The sequence below is a fragment of the Chroicocephalus ridibundus genome, chromosome 2 (genome assembly GCF_963924245.1).
Source record: "Chroicocephalus ridibundus chromosome 2, bChrRid1.1, whole genome shotgun sequence".
Taxonomy (NCBI): domain Eukaryota; kingdom Metazoa; phylum Chordata; class Aves; order Charadriiformes; family Laridae; genus Chroicocephalus; species Chroicocephalus ridibundus.
In genome coordinates this window covers 91,781,334-91,802,295 of record NC_086285.1, presented here as the reverse complement: position 1 = coordinate 91,802,295, position 20,962 = coordinate 91,781,334, and the positions used below count along the sequence as shown (strand labels likewise).

The 20,962-nt window shown below is 38.7% G+C and overlaps 1 protein-coding gene across 4 annotated transcripts in view; it reads right to left on the bottom strand.

The window, feature by feature from the left end:
• The window catches only part of SEMA5A (semaphorin 5A), a 350,644-nt gene that overhangs the window by 147,134 nt on the left and 182,548 nt on the right, over positions 1-20,962 (bottom strand). For all 4 annotated transcript variants that reach the window (XM_063326183.1, XM_063326186.1, XM_063326184.1 and 1 more), the window contains 3 exons: positions 13,003-13,065; positions 5,122-5,220; positions 3,749-3,962 (listed from right to left, as the gene is read on the bottom strand). In XM_063326183.1, coding sequence (XP_063182253.1) covers positions 3,749-3,962; positions 5,122-5,220; positions 13,003-13,065 — 376 coding nt within the window. The remainder of the gene's footprint in view (positions 1-3,748; positions 3,963-5,121; positions 5,221-13,002; positions 13,066-20,962) is intronic.

The window sequence follows — 20,962 nt, the reverse complement described above, 5'->3', positions numbered from 1 at the left end:
TTGAACACAGACTCAGAGAGAAAGAGAGGAGAGTAGGTAGCAGAACAACACGCCTTAAAGAATAAATTACTACTTCTATAATAAGCAGCCTTTCTGCCTTCTTCATTTCTTTATGCATAAATATATTCACTTGAGTAACTTCACGCATTAGTTTTTTCTCTACATGAGAAGAGAAGGCCAAAACATGACATCATGAGAGGGAGAGGTGGGTTCTGTGTTTCACGTTTTGAGGTTTCCTATCCTGCAGCCAGCTGGGCTGTTGGACGGGAAGAACACTGGTTTGCAGCAGTTGTTAACTCGTCTGGGTCATCATGTTCCTCTTGATTGAGAATAGTGACAGAGTACTGACAGGGTTGGCAAGAAAAGTGAGAGTAACATGGTGTCTGTCTCTTCACTGTCAGATGATAAATTCTTTGTGAGGAACCCAACCTGTAGAACTGCTGAACTATGGTGAATGCTCAGGTCATAGAACTAAAGTAGTCTGGTCCTTCAACGGCACCTCCTCATGGAGATGACTGTGGTCAAAAAGCTGCTTACTGCATTTGGTCCAGCTGCATTTAACGTTGTGTATAGGAGCACCAAGAAGACAGAAATAGGCACCATAAGCAGAGCATTGATTTCTTTTTGTAGAAGAGAAGGGAAGTTCTGAGGTAAAAAAAATGACAGATGGCGATCATACTCAAAGGTAATCACGAGCTGAATAGATTACTACTCCTAATGGTAAAAGACAGCAAGTTTAATAACTGCCTCCAGATGCTTTTTTCCTCCATCACGGAAGAAAACATAACTATTTCCACTATTTCCAAAATAGGAAAATCTTTTAGGAATTGCACAGATATCTGTAACATTTGGCCCACAGTTCTGCCTATTAAAAATTGTCAAAACAGACAAAATTCAAGCAAGTCAAATCTCGAATACTGTCAGCAGGTTGTCTAGTGGGTATACAAACAGCATATTCAGAGACCCTCTAAGATGTCTCTGCAATAACTAGCTCCAGCCAACAACAACATTTCTGTGTTGGCAGCGTTGCTGTGTTGTCCATCTACCCTTTTGCATCAGCACTTGCTCAGGATCTTTGTGCTTCACATACTATGGGTTCACTGAACTTTCCTTTTTCCTTTCAGTTACACTCTCAGTATATTCTTGTAGCTTACTTTTACGCATATTCTGAATAATTCATATTTTTAACCAAGCTATTCCAACTCTTCATCACCCCAGATAATTGAATGTATCAAGAAAATGATAATACAGAAATGAAAGTTCACGGACTTCTCCATACTCTACTAAGGTTAAGTACCTGATCAGAATGATGCTTAGTAACACATGCTGAAAATAACTGCTAACTTACCTATTCAGCCGATGCGGATTGCTTCCAGACCTATCAAGCCCCCAGTAGAAGGCAGGGTCTGATAACAAATACATGACTCTGGCAGGCCATCAACTTAAATGTACTTTATTTGTGATATCTGTGATTCTAGAAGCTGAAATCATAGCATGGGTATATGGGACCTCACCCTAGCCATGTGACGTATCAGCTCTATTTTCTTCTATATACAGACCTTCTGACAATTAAGATTAGGATCAATGTGATGAAGACTGAGAGCTTCCCATGTCAGGATCCTTCTCCGCAAGTTACAGTGAACACTGACAGCAGGCTGCATAAACACATGGGCATGTCCATTTGGCCTGACCGATGGCATTGAAAACTGAGAGAAGTGCGCTAGCCATTGAAGTAAAAAATGTCTTTATTGCGTAGCCGTAAAACACGGAGCAAGATAATCAGCTGTGGTTTAGAGTACTGCCATCGCCACCAGAGATGGTTTGAACGAGTCCGGTGTGATTTGCAGAGTAGAAAATCGAAGTGAGAAAAAACATTGCACCTTTGAAAGAAACATGGATGTAAAAGAAGAACTTACTTTAAATTGGAAACATTCACAAGCACATGTGCATGCACATGCATCCCTAAACCAAGGCTGAATTTGAATAACTGTCAGCTACTGCAGCTGAACAGATATGGACTAGGAAGCTTCCATTCCAGTTGATGACTGACTTTTCTTGCAGGATCATCTATGTTACTTTCTCACTGAAAGAAGCAAAAATCTTCACTTCAATCTAAGCACTGAAGTACTAGTACAGTTTCTTGGCACTGAGTCACATGTAAGCAGGAAAATTGACATTAAAGCAGATGAATCCCCAACTTAAGCAGATGAATCCCCAACTCTTAAGATACCCCAGAAGTCGTTCCCCCTCCCTTTCACATAGGTAACTGGGCTGCTTCCAGCCTTTTATTTGATCTGCTTGAACTGGCTCCAATTACAAAACTCATCTTGTTTGTCCTCCCCAAAGATAAAAGCCACACTTCCTGGCAATGTAATTCTAAACAGTTTTAAGGCAGAAGAATGAGCCCTAACAGAGAATGTATAGGTGTAGCTGAAGCTTTAAATAGAGAAAATGTAAATACAGTAAATCTGATTAATTAGATGAGTCTGTGGGGGAATTTTAGTGTGCCCTTTGGTACAAAACATATCCAGTTAAACTGAAAATACGAAGATTTTTTTCCCTTTGACAGAAGCACCCAGGTGTGGCACAGCAATTAGTTCCAATACCATGGCTGTGTTGACAAAGGGTTCCTGAACAGGGATATCTATACGAGGAGTCCATTTTTCCTCTCATTTCTTTTGCACTGCTGTAATTCTGTTCCATTCCATGGAGTTTGATTTTGTTTTGTTAATTAATATTCTAAAATCAGCTGACCTTCAGAGAAGGTCACAAATTTCTCCAAGCTACCTCTGATGTCTTCTTTGTACAAGAAAAATACACCAAGCAAATGTGCGCAATTCAGCATTTAGATTATGTAAGAACTGAAATACTAAAAATAAAGTCTGTCACTTGCAGCTGACCTAATGTTCTGAAGTTGGAAGGGTTTATACTTGTACTTAATTTCAAACATGAGAATAATCCCATCATAACATGAAATGCACTGTGGGAATAGTGACTGTCGTGTGACGTAGCAGGAGTTATGAAAATAAGGGTTTTTTTCTACTGGGACAGGCATAGACAAAATACGATATACCTAATTTTACATTTTATGTTAAATAATAATTTTCGCTTTAGAAGAACCTGCTTCTTTTTCATAATACACCAAATGGGAACTGTCCCTGTTACATCTCAGGAATACCTATCAGTTTACAGCTTCTCCCAGCTGGAAATCCTCACCAGGTGATTAACAACCATGACACAGGAGTCATTGCTAGAACACAATCTTATGATACATTTTGCAGGCTAGTCCCTACCCTTTGGCTATAATAAGCATCAAAAGCATCAGTCTGCCACCTAAGCAGTTTGAAACCACAACTTTTTCTGCTTGTCAAGGCTGGGACCTGCAAGGAAAGCCAGGAGAATTCCGTTCATTCTAAACTGTTTTATTTTCTACCTTAGGTTTTTGAAGGACTCAACAAAAGAATGCTCAAGGCAAGCTACTGCTCTTGGCTGACTCAGCTTTGCCATGTAAGCGCACCTGATAGATACAGTACAGATCATCCCTACGCCTGCAAACGTGACCTATATATTGAAGTACACATCTACAAATTGCAGCTGTATTCTAGTAAAATAAAAAATGTATTAGGCAAAATAACTTTAAAATGAGATAAACAGTACTCTAAAAACATTCAAATTGTCAGAATGGAATTTCAAGACCTAGAGAACATGGGTTAAAAAGAGATGAGTCTCATGGTCCACCAACACTCACCATTCAGCCACTTGGAGTTGTACTGTGCAGTGCGGAGAGGAGGAAGGGCACCCAGGCTGCGATAAATGGCAGGATCTCTTCCTGGGAAATCCATGGCTGTAGCAGCATATAATTCCCCACTGGAAGTGAGCAGAGCAGTGGAGTTGTGCTGGGGACTATAAGGACAACGAGCCATGCCACTGATCTGATCATGTATCTCTGTCAAGTTATTTAACTGTAAGAGTAAGAAAAAGGGATTAAAATGACCTTAAAATTATCATTTCAGCCAAGCTGCATCAAACTGAGCAAAATCCTGTAATAAACACCAGTCATCTGCTTAGGTATTGTAAAACGGGAATGAGCTGACCTTTACATCAATCTGAAACTGTCTCATCTAGAAAGTTTTACTGTAATGGTGTCTGATCTCACTTCTGACCCTTCGGTATGTAAAACATGCAAGTTTATCATTAGCCACCGTACCTAAAATGTACTAACTTAGAAGCAACGCAAAAATAAATTATCTCTACACAGATTGTTATTATGAAAACCAAAACCAGATCTTATTGCCAGAACCAACTAAGGGATTCACCACAGCAAGTGGTCAGAGAATAAAAAAAAAAAAATTACTGGTTTTGTTGGTGTGTTCTAGGAAAGAATCTCACACGAAAAATGAGATTAAAAAAAGCTTCATAAACCAAAGTATGATGTTAATACGTTATTTGAAAATAAAGGTACAATAGGTTTAAATATAATAAATGTGCCAAGGAGGTTTTTCGTGATACAGCTATTCTTTGCACTTAAATTTCTCTCCCCTCCTGAAATAAATAGACAGCTTAGTCCAAACAGCGACATTTTGATTTTTATTATGACTACTGTTGATCCTTAATGGACTTTCTTTCTTTGATACATATAAATTACAAGTTTGGGTGGGTTTTTTTTTTTTTTCAGAAACAGAATGACAGATTTTCTGAACCAAGATTTCTCATTCTTGCCAGGCAGAAATCACTGATACGGGTACTCTCACCTTCTCCAGAACTACACAGATACAGTATGCAGCTCCCTGACTACATTTTATGACTAAACCAGTTGATGCCAACCAAACCTGAAAGATTGGCAGAAGTCTTAGAAATACCTAAGGTTCATGAAAATTGGCATGTAGGAGGAACTGAGCTGCTCGTAGCTGTGCTCTCTCCCACAGCGGAGGAAAATACTGCAAAAAGAGATCATCGGTTAACTCTCCTCTTTGGCCTGCCACTAGCTAAATCAGCCTTTTACACATCAGCTCACCCATCAATACGCAAATAGCCTGGACTCAACAACAGCCTTCTCTGCCTTTTAAACTGCTGGCCCAGAACAGGGACTTGAGCCTGTGGGATGAAACGTTTAACTCATACCGTCCGATTAGTGCAGATAGGAGTGAACGCATTGGTTCCACAGGTAAAGAGATGGTTGCCTCCAACAAGAAGCACTCGAATGTAGTTCTGGCATTCCTCCTGCCATGCAGAAAAAAAAAAGAATGTTCAATGATACTTCAAAGGATAACGGAAACTAATTACAATTTGCTTTTCATGGTTATGAGTCCACACATAAAAATTCAGGGGAACAAGGCTTAAGCATACCTGATGTATTAGCAGTCATGATATACATAGATTTCCTAACTACAACACACGCATCCATCAATGGTTGTGAAAAGTTCTTAACAGAATAACAATAAACCTCTTCAGTACCGAAGATTTCTTTTAAGTGTGTATTACAAAGGTTTAGCTAAACTCTGAAGTGATAGATGCTGACTTAAATAATACACTGCTGTCTCAAGAGATCAGATGCTGTTTTCAAAGACAGATCAGGCCAAGGGAGGAAGTTAAGAGGAAAACAGGAGAAAAAAACAGGTTGTCAGCAACATGAGTATGTTGAAAACAGTATCAATAAAATTCTTGAGATGTCCAGAGGCAGATTTGTCTCTACTAGTTACATAAGTTGCACGATATGTTTTATTAGAAGCACCTATGTTTTTGTTAATTTGAAGTTTCTCAAGAAATGTCATTACCTCAATATATAGATGCTCACCCCTCAAGTAATCTTAAATGTTTTTTACCCCATTAGAATGTGTGAAGGCTTTATGATGTTCATTTCTCTCATTTCAGAAGCTAGAAACCACCAGCAATTTCTAGTGTTTATTCAGAGAGCTTTCTGCAGTACTAAAAATCTCCCAGAACTGTATATAGCAGAGATTCAAGCACTCCTCCTGCAAAAATGGACATCCCTATCTAATAAAATGAAAAAGATCGACAATATGCTTGGAGAAAATAAAGTTTTCAGGAACGCTCTATTTGAATGCTCTCTAGCATTCATTCACAAGATAGTCTCATGCAAAGCATTAAAAAAAAACACTTGTGAAAATACATCTACGCAACCGATATTAAATGTAATCATGTAAGTAAATCCATGCAACAGTAATGGTGCAGAAGTCCCATTATGTGACCCACAGTTAGATTAAATATTTTGCTTCTTTATCTTGAAAAAAGACTCTCATTCTGGAAGACAGGAAATATAATCCTGAATAAATTGAACAGGCACAAAACAGACTGCAAAGCAAGATCGGCAAAATACTTTAAAGATCTCTGAGAAAACTCTCAAAATTTTTCACCTATACCTTTCCTCATACAAAACAAAATTAGAAAGACCCACAACCTCCTTCCTATAAAATCTCAAAAAAAACCACCTCTCTGAAAAAATACCCCCAGACCCCACATTTGCATTAGTCTCACATGAAAATGCAGTTGTCTTTGAGCCTTTAAAGGTAAGTGTGAAACAACTTAGAATTAAGATTTGATTCCCATTAGGTAAAAATACATCTTATCTTGAATTTACCAAAACTGTCATCTTAATATTCTTTCAACTAAACAGAAGCCAACATGAAACCATATAACAGAGTTAGGAAGTACAAGAAGACTTTTAAAAAATAATTATTTCCCTTCTGGGCAGTTTCCCTGTTTCAGATTGTTTTAACTACATTAAAAAAAATAATAATGCAATTCCTCCTTTTTCTTTTTTTTTTTTTTTTTTTTGGGGAAGGGTGTTCAGGGACATTCACAGAATATAACACAGTAATTTAATTCTTTGTTCTGTTTCGATCCTGCCCTTTGCAGCAAGCCGTGGAATTTAAGTGTAGGAAAAATAAGTGGGTTCTGACATTACAACCTATCCAACCTCTCCTCTTCATATTCCAGAGCTCCCTGAAATAGTGCCATTGCCAAATTACTTGCACGCTGATCACCCACTCTTTCTGTTCAAAAATAATGTTAATTTTTTAAACTCTGACATTCCTAGGATTCACAAGATTCTTTTCTTTCATGTTCCCAAGTCCTGTGCCAACTTCACAATAATCCATATTGCAACAGGGCAAATAAGATATCTCATATCAAATTTTGCTGGGTACATAGTACAACAAAATCAAAACTGAAAGAACAGCTTTTATAATCGGTTATTTTCTTCATATGACAAATCCCCAACAATGCAAAACAAATTAAAAAAATAGTCATGAATAAAACAATCAACACCCAAAAACATATTGAAAAAGAACTCAAGTTTTTTAATTGTTCAGAGTCACTTTTCTAGCTCTGGAGTCAAGCTCAGCTGTACTAGTTCACTTTTTAGATGTGCAAAAAAGAGATGTGTGTTGTAGATGTGGCAAAGGACTTCAAAACCAAAGGTTTTTTTAAGTTTGGAGGGTGGTGGTAGGTTTGGTGGCCAACTTTCATGAGTCTTAATCTCCATTTCATCTTGACCTCTATGCCATATACTTTCCTATTCTCTTATAAAAATATCTCTGAAAGAAATTCATTTTGCAAGTACTTTCTACTTTTATATCAGCATACCTGAAACAAAATGCAATTATTAGAAACAATTCAGCAGCCAAGTAGGCTAGGTTGCTACTTGAGTTTAAAACCAACTTGACAGTTCAAGGACAACCTGGCTTCATATGGTTATCCATTTGCAGCAATGTTTCTTATATAGGCTAACGTTTTAAAGCACACTTGTGTTTAATTTTTAAATACTTTTTAATATGGTCCTCTCCAGAAGGAAATGGGAGACCTGGTTATTCGGGATATGGAGAAGGGTGAGGTACTCAATGACTTTTTTTTGCCTCAGTCTTCACCGGCAAAGGCTCTAGCCACGCCACCCAAGCCACAGAAGGCAAAGGCAGGGACAGGGAGAATGACATACTGCCCATGGTAGGAGAAGATCAGGTTCAAGACTATCTGAGGAACCTTAAGGTGCACAAGTCCATGGAACCTGATGAGATTCATCTGTGAGTCCTGAGGCAACTGGAGGATGAATTTGCTAAGCTACTATCCATCATATTTGAGAAGTCGTGGCAGTCTGGTGAAGTTCCCACTGACTGGAAAAGGGGAAACATAACCCCCATTTTCAGAAAGGAAAAAAAAGACCTGGGGCACTACAGGCCAGTCAGTCTCACCTCTGTGCCTGGCAAGATCACAGAGCAGATCCTCCTGGAAACTCTGCTGAGGCACATGGAAAATAAGGAGGTGACTAGTGACAACCACATGGCTTCACTAAAGGCAAATCATGCCCAACAAATTTGGTGGCCTTCTATGATGGGGTTACAGTGTTGGTGGATAAGGGAAGAGCAACTGACATCATTTACCTGGACTTGTGCAAGGCATTTGACATTGTCCCGTGCGACATCTTTTTGGGACCAGTACTGTTTAACATCTTTGTTGGCAACATGGATGGTGGGATTGAATGCATCCTCAGCAAGTTTGCCAAAGACACCAAGCTGCATGGAGCGGTCAACATGCTGGAGGGAAAGGATGCCATCAAGAGGGACCTTGACAGGCTTGTGAGGTGGGCCTGTGCAAACCTCATGAAATTCAACAAGGTCAAGTGCGAGGTCCTACATCTGGGTCATGGCAATCCCAAGCACAAATACAGGTTGGGCGGAGAATGGATTGAGAGCAGTGCTGAGGAGAAGGACTTGTGGGTGTTGGTGGATAAGAAGCTCAACATGAGTCGGCAGTGTGTGCTCTCAGCCCGGAAGGCCAACTGTATCCTGGGCTGCAACAAGAGAAGTGTGGCCAGTTGAGGGAGGTGATTCTCCCCCTCTACTCTGCTCTGGCGAGATCCCCACCTTCAGTACTGCATACAGCTCTGGGGCCTCCAACATAAGAAGCATATGAACCTGTTGAGGCAAGTCCAGAGGAGGGCCATGAAGATGATCAGAGGGGTGGAGCATCTTTCCTGTGAAGACAGACTGAGAGAATTGGGGTTGTTCAGCCTGGAGAAGAGAAGGCTCCAGGGAGACCTTATAGCAGCCTTCCAGTACCTAAAGGGGGCCTACAGGAGAAAGGGGGAGGGACTCTTTATCAGGGAGTGTAGTGATAGGATGAGGCGTAACAGTGTTAAACTGAAAGAGGGTAGATTTAGATTAGGTATTAGGAAGAAATTCTTCACTCGTCAGGGTGCCCCATCCCTGGAGGTATTCAAGGCCAGGTTGGATGGGGCTCTGAGTAACCTGGTCTAGTGGGAGGTGTCCCTGCCCATGGCAGGGGGTTGGAACTAGATGATCTTTAAGGTCCCTTCCAACCCCTTCCAACCATTCTATGATTCTACTTTTATTGAAAGTTCAGATGCTAACACACACAGCCATTAGAATCTGAAATAAGCAAGGGATAAGAGACTTCAATGATATATATATATATATATATATATATATATTAATCTCTCTTTGGTTATTGTATTTTTACCATGTGTATTTATATTTTTTCTTTATAACAGTCCCTACCACCAGTGCCAGTCTGAATTGCCTAATTTATTCTCTTAACCATGTATGTTGTTTTAAACTTCTAAATGCTAACACATGCTGGCCACAAGGACATAATTTTGTCTGGCTCACTCCTGGAGCCACTAGTTATTTTAAGCAACAGCTTAAACTGGTGGATAAATGTCTGAAGTCTCAGTAACAAACATCAGCCTTCAAAAGTCAAGTGCGCATTACACTGTCAAATGTGACAGATGTCCCTATATATTTTCCCCTTCAGCTCTTTTCCCTCGTTGGCTCCTAAAGCATAAAGAACAACAACTACTGCTAACAGCTAGAGGCAAAAATTCTGTGCAGCTTGTTTCTCAAGAGAAAGAGGGGGAAAAAAAAAAAAAAAAAGGTTGTGTTTAACTGACCATTATCTCAAAACTACTAGAGTTGCTTCAGGGTTCAAAGCTATCTTCAGGTTTTAGGGCACTCCATCAGCAAACTGACTTTTAGTTTTTCCGCCTGAACTCATTGCGCCCATGCTGCTCTGTGGGCAGCAGAGCTTCAAAAGAAACCAGGATTTGAATGAGTAAGTTACCCACAGCTGTCCTTGTAATTCTCATCTCCCTTTTGCCACAGGCTGGGCTGGCCTTGTGTATTTTGTCTCCAGTCTTTCCTGTCCCTTCACTACAGTCACACGTCTGCCCTGAAAGCTGAAGTCGCCCTGAAAATTGTTATAGAAATGCAACCCCCAGTAACTGTCCAATTTGGGCTACTACAACAAGTAGTAAGGAAGCACTCTTCCTGCTAACAGTAACTGGAATTGTGTCTCCCAGGGGATTTCCTCTGAAAAGGGACAACTCTCTGCAGCACTGGGGTGAATTCCTCAGTTTTTCCAAGGGAAGGCTTTTGTGGTTTGATTAGAAAGGGCAGCACTTCACAGATCAGGTGCTTTCCTCATCTGCATGCTTAAGTCCTCCCTATACAGAGAATACAGTGACCCTGGTTTAGCCTTGGACATAAGGCAATAAAAGACAATCATTAGTCTATCCTTTCTCTGGCTTTAAATTTATCCTTTGATTTTAACCTCTGTCACATCAGCAAAAGCAAAAGAGGCATGAAAAGTTCAAAAGACAGTCATTCCAGCTGGGTAGGTTGCCTCAGTCAAAATCTCTGCATTCTCCAGCAACTCCCACATGCAGCCTTCAGGCCACAAGTCTGTACACCAAAAAAAAAGCCCTATGGTAACTATAAGAACAGAACTATTTCCTCCCAGGATTATCTTTGAATGTAATAAAATGTAAGGATTGCACTTCTCCTCTAGACTGTGAATGAGGAACAAGGCTATGGATCCAAAAGAAACACTAAATCTTTATCCAACTAATAACAATACTAAGAAACAATCTCAGAGGTCATGATTAGAATAGCGTATATACTATTTTACAGTGACAGTATAACTTCCAATCACGAGCTTCTTCAAAAGGGTGTGATGAGCATGAATGAAAATCCGCATGTATGTACTACACTAAGGTCCATTCTAAAATGCATTTCACCAGTGTGAAGTTGTTTAAGAGCAACATATGCTTCTGCGTTGTTGAATCAAATGTGGATCTTACATCACAAACCGTATTCTCAACATAATACTCAAAAGTACGCTACTATAGTCTCACATTTACCATTCCTTCTATTCATCACGTTAGACCACAGTCACTTCACCTTCACTGCGCAGTCACTGTGACTTTCAGATAGGTTGAATGTTATTCTCACAATCTTAAACTTGGAAAAATCACTGTGAAACAAAAGCACAAACTTTTATTTACACAATGCATTCCTACCATGACAGTTTCTACTCTGATAATGCAATCTGCCATATTATGTTGTCACTTGAGCATGCGCTCTTACTTCAGAGCACTGTCCTCTGAAAGCTAAGGATGAAGGCTTGAGGGTTATATTACATGAAGAAGCATAAATTTTGTAGGGAGAAATAACAACTTACAAAGTGAAACATTTGCTTAAAATATGAGCTCCCAAAAGTTCTTTCTTTTCTTACCACAAACTGACAAGTAAGCATGTAGTAAGCCTTCTGATCTATAATCTATTTCTGCCCTTTAAGCCTTCACAAATAACTTGATTCACCAGAGTTTGTCTACTTAAATTAGAAATCTTTAAGTAAAATCCAACCCATTACTTTCCTCTAGCTATTAATGCTTTCTGTATACCTAGAAAATCCTGCACTTTAATGGACAGTGACCAGTAACTCCTAAATATTTCTTTCCCACACTGGGATGGAAAGAAAGGGAATGGAGGACAAAGAACGCAACACCATTCTCTTAATGCCTTTTCCCAGTACAGTAAACTCATTTCTACAGTGAAAGATGCTCCTCCATAAAGACAATCACCTCCCATGCATGAAGCTTTACACTACGTATTCACTACACTTGCTTTTTTACCCCGAAGTAATTCTGTCTTTTTCTCTCCTCACAGTACAGCACGCCCTGCTTCTGAAGTGAGGCCTTCTCCACCTTTAGTCTCAAATGGAAATGAATAGGCCAATGGTACAAAAAACCAAGTATTTTCCAGCATTTATTAAAAAAAGCTAGAAATGAACTGTTCAACGGGAGAAGTTAAAAAGTCAGTGATAAGATGACTGTGCAGAAGAGAATCCTCCTCTACTAGATGGTAGAAGCTTTTGGAATATCTTTTTGAAGCTTGGGGTTTTTTGAGTTTTGCACATCAATAACATATGCTGACATGTTCTACTCAACACAAGTGCGCCCTTTTGCAGTTATCGCTGCTGATGTGTTTTCCCATTAAGTTTTAACACAATTAACTTTAATCATTAAACAGTATAATAATTACAGACATAAATTGTATAAATTTCTAACTGGGTTTATAACTAATTTGATAACTAGCTTCAGCTTAGGTAGGACCGCCACAAAAGAACACAGCATTGATATAGGTTCCAGCTTAGCATTACACTTACCTGTGCTGAATAAAAGAAATTGTAGCTGGCCAGATAAGGAATTGTTTCTGAATACTAAAAATATATCAAGTCCCATGCCTAAAAAGTTGGTGAATTTCATATTATTTTCTTTAGAGTGCCAGGAGATATGAAATATAAAAGTTCCTAAAATTGCATCTAATACACAGGGAAATAAATTGAGGATTTTACAGAGTAATTACACAGTTATTTGGGATTTACAGCACTGAAAATGAAGTGAGAATACAGTGTATTACAGATGACATGTTGTACAGTCAAAACAATAAACTGGAAACTAACGTTCTTGATCATTTCAGAAAAGAATCATGTGACTGTATCTCTCACCCCACACTCCCCATATTGTTTTTTATTCCTTTGCTTGTACATCAGTGTCAGCCTCCTTTCCTGCAACTCTCTTCGGCAAGGGAGACAGTAAAAATGTATAAGGTAGAGATTTATACACTGAATTACACCTGCAATTAACATACAAATTGTATTAAAGCAGAACAGCTGTCTCATGCTTACCTTTGATTTGCCTTTACTGTAACAGGCTCTTTTAGTAGCTTCATCACATTGCCATTCCACTGCCTGCAACCAACAGGAATTAGTTAGAAATGCAGGGAACACAAGAAATATAAACCTCAGAGCTACCTAAGCCCATGCTTGAGATATGTGCGTGAGACATACTAATCATTAGCTGTGGCTGATTCTATCCATAATCACCTTATATGCTTTTTCTCCTTAGAAATGGAGTTTTGCTGTTGATGGGTTTTTGGTGTCAATCTGAAGTGAGGCTGGCCATCCTCATGATTCACTGTACCTACCGCTACAGCAGAAACAACCACAGTCACATTTGATGCTATTTAGCCACTTTTTTATGAGTTTTATTAAGGTAAAAAGTTCGGAACACAAAGAAAGGCTGAACACCTCTCCCCAGCAGGGCTGGGCTGCATCACCACAGCATCCGAGGTCAGCTCTGCTGAGAGACCTTGCACTGTGGGAAAGTGTGCCCTGTTGTGGTTTTTGCAGTATTTATCTCAAGCATCAAATGGAGATTTTAACTTCTCAAGGTATGACTGCAGCACTAATCAGAAGCACTAAAACATCCATTCCAAGAAAGGCACAACAGGCAGACACATACAAGACAACACTGGAACGGAGCACTGCAAAGCAGAAGCAATTTATCCTCATTTTTGAGCTGTCTCTCTGCTTAAACAGATTTATGCCAGGACTGTAATGCCTAGTCTGCATTACTACAGTTTCACTGCATGAGTTAATTCCAATTATTTCCATATTTAACATTCAACAGCTATGACTTAGGAACTCTATTGTTCAGTGGAGCAGGTCGTCTGCTTGGCATTTATGTGCCAATACATGTACATATTTGAATGCCTGTATATGCGGTGTAGTCAAAGTGCATTTTAAACCACCCTGCATTCTTTCACTTTCACAGTGCACATCCGTGTGTTCTTTAGATAAAAATTCCACAAAACACTTCAAGTTTTATCAGGAAGAACTGAGATTTCTAAACCAACTACTGCTGCTTAATTACTGAAAGAACAGCTTTTTCACTTTTATTTACCAGGAACTAATGAAAGACCATTCATTCAGATTTAATATAGGTAATGTTTTGTACCTGTCTTTTAATGGAGACTATATTAATAGCAAGTAGACTCTATAATTAATAAAAATAATAGGGTGAAAGCTTATTTAAACTAAGGGGGAAAATGCCTTCAAAGTATGCTATGCAGTACTCTGATTTGTGTTTCAACAAGCCCAAGAATGAGCTTTTCCGTTTCAGGGGAAAAAAAAAGACTTATAAAAACTAATGCCATTACTTCTCTTCCTCCACCCCAAACCTTCCCATTTACAGCATTTGCTTTTGCAGATGAACAACTACAGCATACTGGGGAATATACTGAAAACTGGAAGAATCCACTTGTGAATGACCCTAGCTTTTATAAAAAAACTGTATCTAGCAGCATGAAAGAAATCTCATACTGAATTAGAAGAAAAAGCAGCAGTATGCCAGACAAAAAAGCAGGAATGACTTTAATTTTTTGAATCTGTAATGCGAAAAGCAATTTATGGCCATAACAGAAATCCCAGTATAAAAGACTGCTCTTGGATGACCAATCTAAATTCCTACCAACCCATTAGGACACATTGAATCTATGTTATATGGCACTAGATACAAGTATCTAATACTGAATATATTATTTCTAAACAACATTAAAAATGTTAAATGCCCGGAGAAACACAAGAGTTACCAGTAGGAGGTCAGAGTAGAAAGACTTAGTGGAATACGGGTGCTTAAAAAGAAGGTTTGAAGGAAAGTTCTTGCCTAAACTGAACTGAGAAGAATATGCCAAGCATGAACAGCAGGAAGAAATAAGACAGAAAGACTGGATTAAAGATAAAATGTACGTCAATTAATCAATTTTCAGTGACAAAATACACAGCTTTCAATTGGCTCTAAGTCCACAGTAAAAGAGTAATTTGAAGGAGAAGGATATGAAATGCAAAAATTACACAATGTCACAAACCAAGCAAATGAATTACATTTCTCAGGCACTAGAAATTTCGGAAAAGAAAATCAATAGACTTTGGAAATGGGAAATTCATAAGTCAAAAGTGACAGTTCTTCAAGCTTTCCACAAAAGCTGAGAAAAGCATAGAAAACATCTCTGCAAACAGGTCATGGCTGGAGAATCTAGGGACTCCAAGCGCATAAGAGTGCAGGTAAAATTTAGGACAAGTCAAACAGAAGCTTTAGTAACTCTGAGCATGGTGAGAGAGCATCGGGACAGCATCTCCCCCTCTGCTTCCCTGCTCTCTGTGAAGTGATCGCAGAGTCCCAGCCCACATACTGTTTCGGGGTGGGGGGAAGAAAAAGAGGTGAAGAAAACAATCATTTCAACGTTAGCAAAGCCAGGTATCCATCCCGGGAGGGATGGACTCCTTAAGGAGCTTGCTGACTGCCATGCTTCTAAGGAGGAATCAAACAGCAAATAACGTGACAATATAGAGATACGGCTCTTGGTGAAGCCTGTAGGAGTGGCACACCCAGTATTACCTTAGCTCAGAAGTGCTGAGTTGGAAACACTCACAGACTGTTAGCTGTTAGTTGAATGGTCTTCTAGTTAGGATAAATGTCTTAGCTAGACCTCTCAAATTTTAAATATTAACCATTTTACCACCACATCACAAAACCACTAATACCATTATTAACACAACTGAAAATAAGCTTTCTTCTCTTTCTTTGATGCCCACGAAATGCATGGATTTACATGAAGACATTAAATATTAAAACATTATGTAATATTTCTGGAGACCATAGTTAACAGCACATACAAGAACCCAAAAAGAATGAACTACTGTAACTACGTATAAAATACATATGCTAGCAAGCTAACCAAATGGCAAACTCTCTGGGAAAACCCTGTTAATGACAACATATGCCAAAGGAGTAATATTGTTTGGACAATAAATAAGTGCAGACACATTGGTGACAAAGTTAAGTGCCATCTTTGAAATCAAGTGTACTTATAGTCCTATAGCCCTGGGTTCCACTGCTGGAGGAGACAATAACAGAGCAGGCTGCAAATGAAGTATATTACAAAGTATATTACAAAGGCATCTGAAGAGATGAGTTGTTCAAGCTGTTGTACTTTGGTCCCTAAGGTTCCTGCATAGTTCAGTAAAGCATATTCATGTCTTATCGCTGATTAAATTAAAAGAGGAGGTATAGACAAACATTTCTATATATAGCTATTTTTTTTCTTCTAATCTTATCTCACCAATGCTTATAAATATCTAAAGGGTGGGTGTCAAGAGGATGAGGCCAGAATCTTTTCAGTGGTGCCCAGTGACAGGGCAAGAGGCAATGGGCACAAGCTGGAACACAGGAAATTTCATCTGAACATGAGGAAAAACTTCTTTACCCTGAGGGTGGCAGAGCACTGGCACAGGCTGCCCAGAGAGGTGGTGGAGTCTCCTTCTCTGGAGACATTCAAAACCTGCCTGGATGTGTTCCTGTGCAATCTGCTGTAGGTGACCCTGCTCTGGCAGGGGGGTTGGACTAGATGATCTCCAGAGGTCCCTTCCAAGCCCTGCCATTCTGTGATTCTGTGATTCAGGAAATTGGGGGAGTTTCCCACAAAATGGAAATTCAGATAGTCAAAACAGCCTAGTGGTAATATTCAGGGGGAAGACAGGCATAAAACTCTTCAAGTTAATTGTCATTTCAATGTGAAAAAAAGGGAGAAAAATGTGTCCTGAAACTTCAGCACAGAAAGACAAAATAAAATGTCCCAACAGGATAATAGCAATGTGGGTTTTGTCGGTAGAAAAGTAAGACTTTAAAGTTTTAATTCTGAAAGACCTGACAGACATATACAGATTGTGTTATTGTAGAAAGCAAGTGCAAAATCATGCTTACTTAAAGATGTTACTGCTATCCACCGCTTCCGTTAAATTGACATATTATCCTGCTTGATACCGTTTGCTGGTATTTCCATGAAGTTCAGATGAGCAGTGCAAATGCGATATGCATACCCCGTTGGGTATTTGATTCACTATGAATGTCTACATGGCTAAAGTTTATCCTGTTAGGATGTTTTCTTTCCTACATTTTTTAATGAGAAGCTCCAATTTTCACAAGGCAAAATACAACCTTTGGCATTCTGTGTACTGTTTTTAATTAATATTATAATTCTACTTAAGCTGACAACAAAATTCATTGAATCAAATTATAGGCACTAGAGTTTGTTCGCTCTGGGGAAAGAGGAGACAGGCATTTGAACGTTAGTGCTAGAGAAAATAAGGACGGGTAGTACATCAGCTACTGCTACGCATCTCCACAAAGCAGCCAGTTGCATAGGTTAAGGAGTAGGGTTTAAGGTAGCACATCAGTCTGTTTCTGATAGTAAGCTGACACTATTTCCAGAGGCATGGCTTTTACAAATCCTGCTACCAACACGGTCTCTCAAGCATCTCTGTAAATTTAATGTCTTGGCTTAGTTTGTTTCTAATTCCCCAATCTTCAGCATAACTACATTCTAGAGACATAAATAAACATTATGTAACAGTCACCAGTAGAGCAGTGCAAAACGTACGCAGGGAGATTTTTAGCCCCATGAAAGTCAGTGTGGCCAACTCAAGTCTCAAATTCAAGACTGAATTTGACAGGTACAACTTGAACTTGACCCAGCGTACTCTGATGAGGAAGTCACAGTTCACTTTTGAACACATACTGTTTTCTTCAATTAAAAAATATACACGGAGCACAAAGCTCCATAAAGATTTGACATACAACCAGATTGAACAGAAACATGGCTTTGGTGCACACTTAACCCTAAGTTTGAACTCAAGTTTCAAACTGATGGCAGGCATCTTTTTGTGAATGCTCAACTGTAAATAACTGTATCAGTGTTTTAAACATTACATCATTGATGTTTGTAAAGTGCTTCAAAACCTTCAGATGAAATCTCTCCTTTTTTTCAAGGGGTAGTGGGAGGCGAGAGATTCCAGCCAGAGAAGAAATAAATTCCAGCTCAAGCTATACAATGAAACTATTATCTTCAAAATGAAGAAAAACATACATCCAAACCCCATCTACGTTAAGTTAAAAATAACAGTATTAAAATTAATCATATTCTTTGGAACAACAAATGTATTTCAGTAACTTCTCTGTTTGGATGAACGACAGGAGTCTTGCTTAAAAGTTAAACTACTGTATCTTCAGCAGGCAAACTAAATAAATGCAAAAAAAAATTAGCTCCAATGGAAGACAAAAGAAAATCTTCAATCTAAACTGATTTATCAAAATACCTTAGAAGAACACTAGAAGAGAATCATGGAAATTTTAGAAGCAGTGAATACGGTTCACACGTCCCTCCCATTTAGGGAATAACTGTCAAGGGATTCTCTTCATGCCCAACATGCAGCAACAAAGTCAGTCCCCAGGCAAGACATCTAGAGGTCCCTTCCAACCTAAATTATTCTAAGTTTTCCAGAAAAATTACAAAATACAAAAGGGAAAAAAAAAATCCAAACCCTAAGTAATTAACTTTAATAGAGCTCCTTTCTACAATTATAATTTTAATCAGTAAATGCAGACAGGAAATTTGAAATTTGAATACGGTCAAGAAAGGACTGGTCAATTAGAATGTGTTAAGTGAGATATGTATTAGTTTTACTTACAGGTCAACAAAAAACGCGTGGCTTTCACCTACAGTGACAGCTGCACACACAACCAAGTACGATCAGATCTCCTAGAAGAACTATGCTCCTATAGCTACACAGATACTCATAATGTACACATGTAGACAGGTACACGTTCATGTGTATTTTTATATAGGAACTGCATTGAAGGGTAGAAACAGAATGTACTATTACATTTCGTAGAGAAAGAAGTTAATTAGTCAAGAACCAAAAATGAACAGAAGAGTATTCCAGACAGATGGTCCATCACTTCTTAGGCAGATGGCTCTGCTAATTAGATACTGGCAAGAATAACATTAAAGAAGATGTTTTAATTACACAATGCCAAAAATTAACAACTACAAGTACAAGATATTTCCTTTTTTCTTTTTCATTATCTGCTTGCTTTCATCTCTTATATCAAGTATTTAAACAATACTCTGGGGAGCTGGGGTACAACGGCAATAACCATAATAATATACGTCAACAAACATTGAGTAATATCACCTTATTGTTCACATCAGTCCAGCAATGGAATAGCTTGAAAAAGTTGTGACTTGTTTGGCAAGGGCATCTTGCAGCCTGCCTAATTAGCTCTCAATGAACATGTATGCTGGAGTCCAAAAGCTGAGTTTAAAGAGGCCATAAAGAAAGTGTCAGGATTGTAAATGCAAAGAACGAACGTAGCCACAGAGAAGTATACCAGCAAGACATTAGCAGCAAATTAGCAGCAGCAGAGTTAGTGGTGGTTTTGATGGTTACCAGAAATTTTAAGGCGTGCTTTGGTATAATGACATCCTTGCTTCCAGCAAATATGTAAAGCCACTTAAGACAGAATTATACCTCTCTGTACTTCAGAGGAACCATTTTCCTTGCTTTCCATAGAGTCATTACCCTTCATCCTTGCAGCCATTACTGCTGGAGCTGTCTATCTTGCCAATAGGCTCCTGACAAACAGTCAACTTCAGAGAGTGAACATCCTCTGTGGAAAAACTAGAGTAAAATATTAAAAAGGGATTTCCCTTTAACACAGCTTTCCCTTTTGGCTCACCAAAAAGGAAAAGGTGGTTTCTAGGGACTAAAGGCATCCTAGTTAGGCTTTCATATGAAGTTATAGGCCAGCAGCTCATACAAGAAGTCCAACACCATATGGACAACTTTACTAATTGGCTACAGTCACCGCAGTATCTTGCCACTAATTACCGAAAGTAACAGCCAGTTCTCCTGGGAATAACATTATGTGTGTTTTCATTTGTTCAGAACCAGCTTTCACTGTTCATCCACAGTTACAAAATTACAGCTTCTTATAAAGTAAGCAGTGTGAAATATATGAAAGTAAACATCAAAACATGCTCGAATTTTCCAGGGTTTGGAATTCAGTAAAAACTGAGATCCCCTGATAGATATATAGTTTCATACTTAAACCAAGTAATATATGAAGCTTTATATGGTTTCAAGGAGCTCATGTCAACTTTATTTCAAATATACTAACGTAAAGTATATAAAAAAGTGAGAAGTACACACCCTGCCAATTCGTGAAGTAACCAGTTTTAATTAGCTTCTTTTATTGACTATGCAAATTAATAGTTGAAAATTGTCAGAATCGATATGATAAAATTAAAAGAAAAGGTTAAGCATATTAGAGAAGAATTTAGAATTACTAAGTCTTTCACAAACCTTCAGTGTTGGGCTACTTCACTGACTTTAATGACACAAGGCTCTGTCCAAGACCGAACTCTCACAAATGCCACCTATCCTCCACCTGGGCATTCCTCTCTCTGTCTTCTGCGAAGATTTCTAAATGTCACAAAACATTCATTTGGTTTACACTTAACAGAGACAGGTTTATAGAGGAAAATGCAGTTCCAAACCTGGAAGTCAGCAACTGAAAACTTGAGTACATTCGTAACTAGGGCTTGTACTCCTTCTCCCAGAAAGTCATTCAAAAAACCCAAAACTGTTGCACTGTGACTTTCAAAGTTTTGCATGTTCCAACCTGGCATTTTGAGGCTTTTACAGTTTTTATGGACATTTAAAAGTTGAATGCAGGATTATGCTGAAGGGGTAAAACAACAAAATGTTCTTGCATTACCAAACTTGGCAGCCATTCACAGCAGGTAGGAATGAGATTTCATAACATGTTTTTAATGCACATTCTGAAATTATACCACATATAGTAAATTTAATGTATTGAATAAATTATATGTGAATCCTCTAAGATTTAACATCTGTGTTAGCACACTGAGTTTTAAAGCGTTTCCTGCTTTTTGGCAAATAAGAT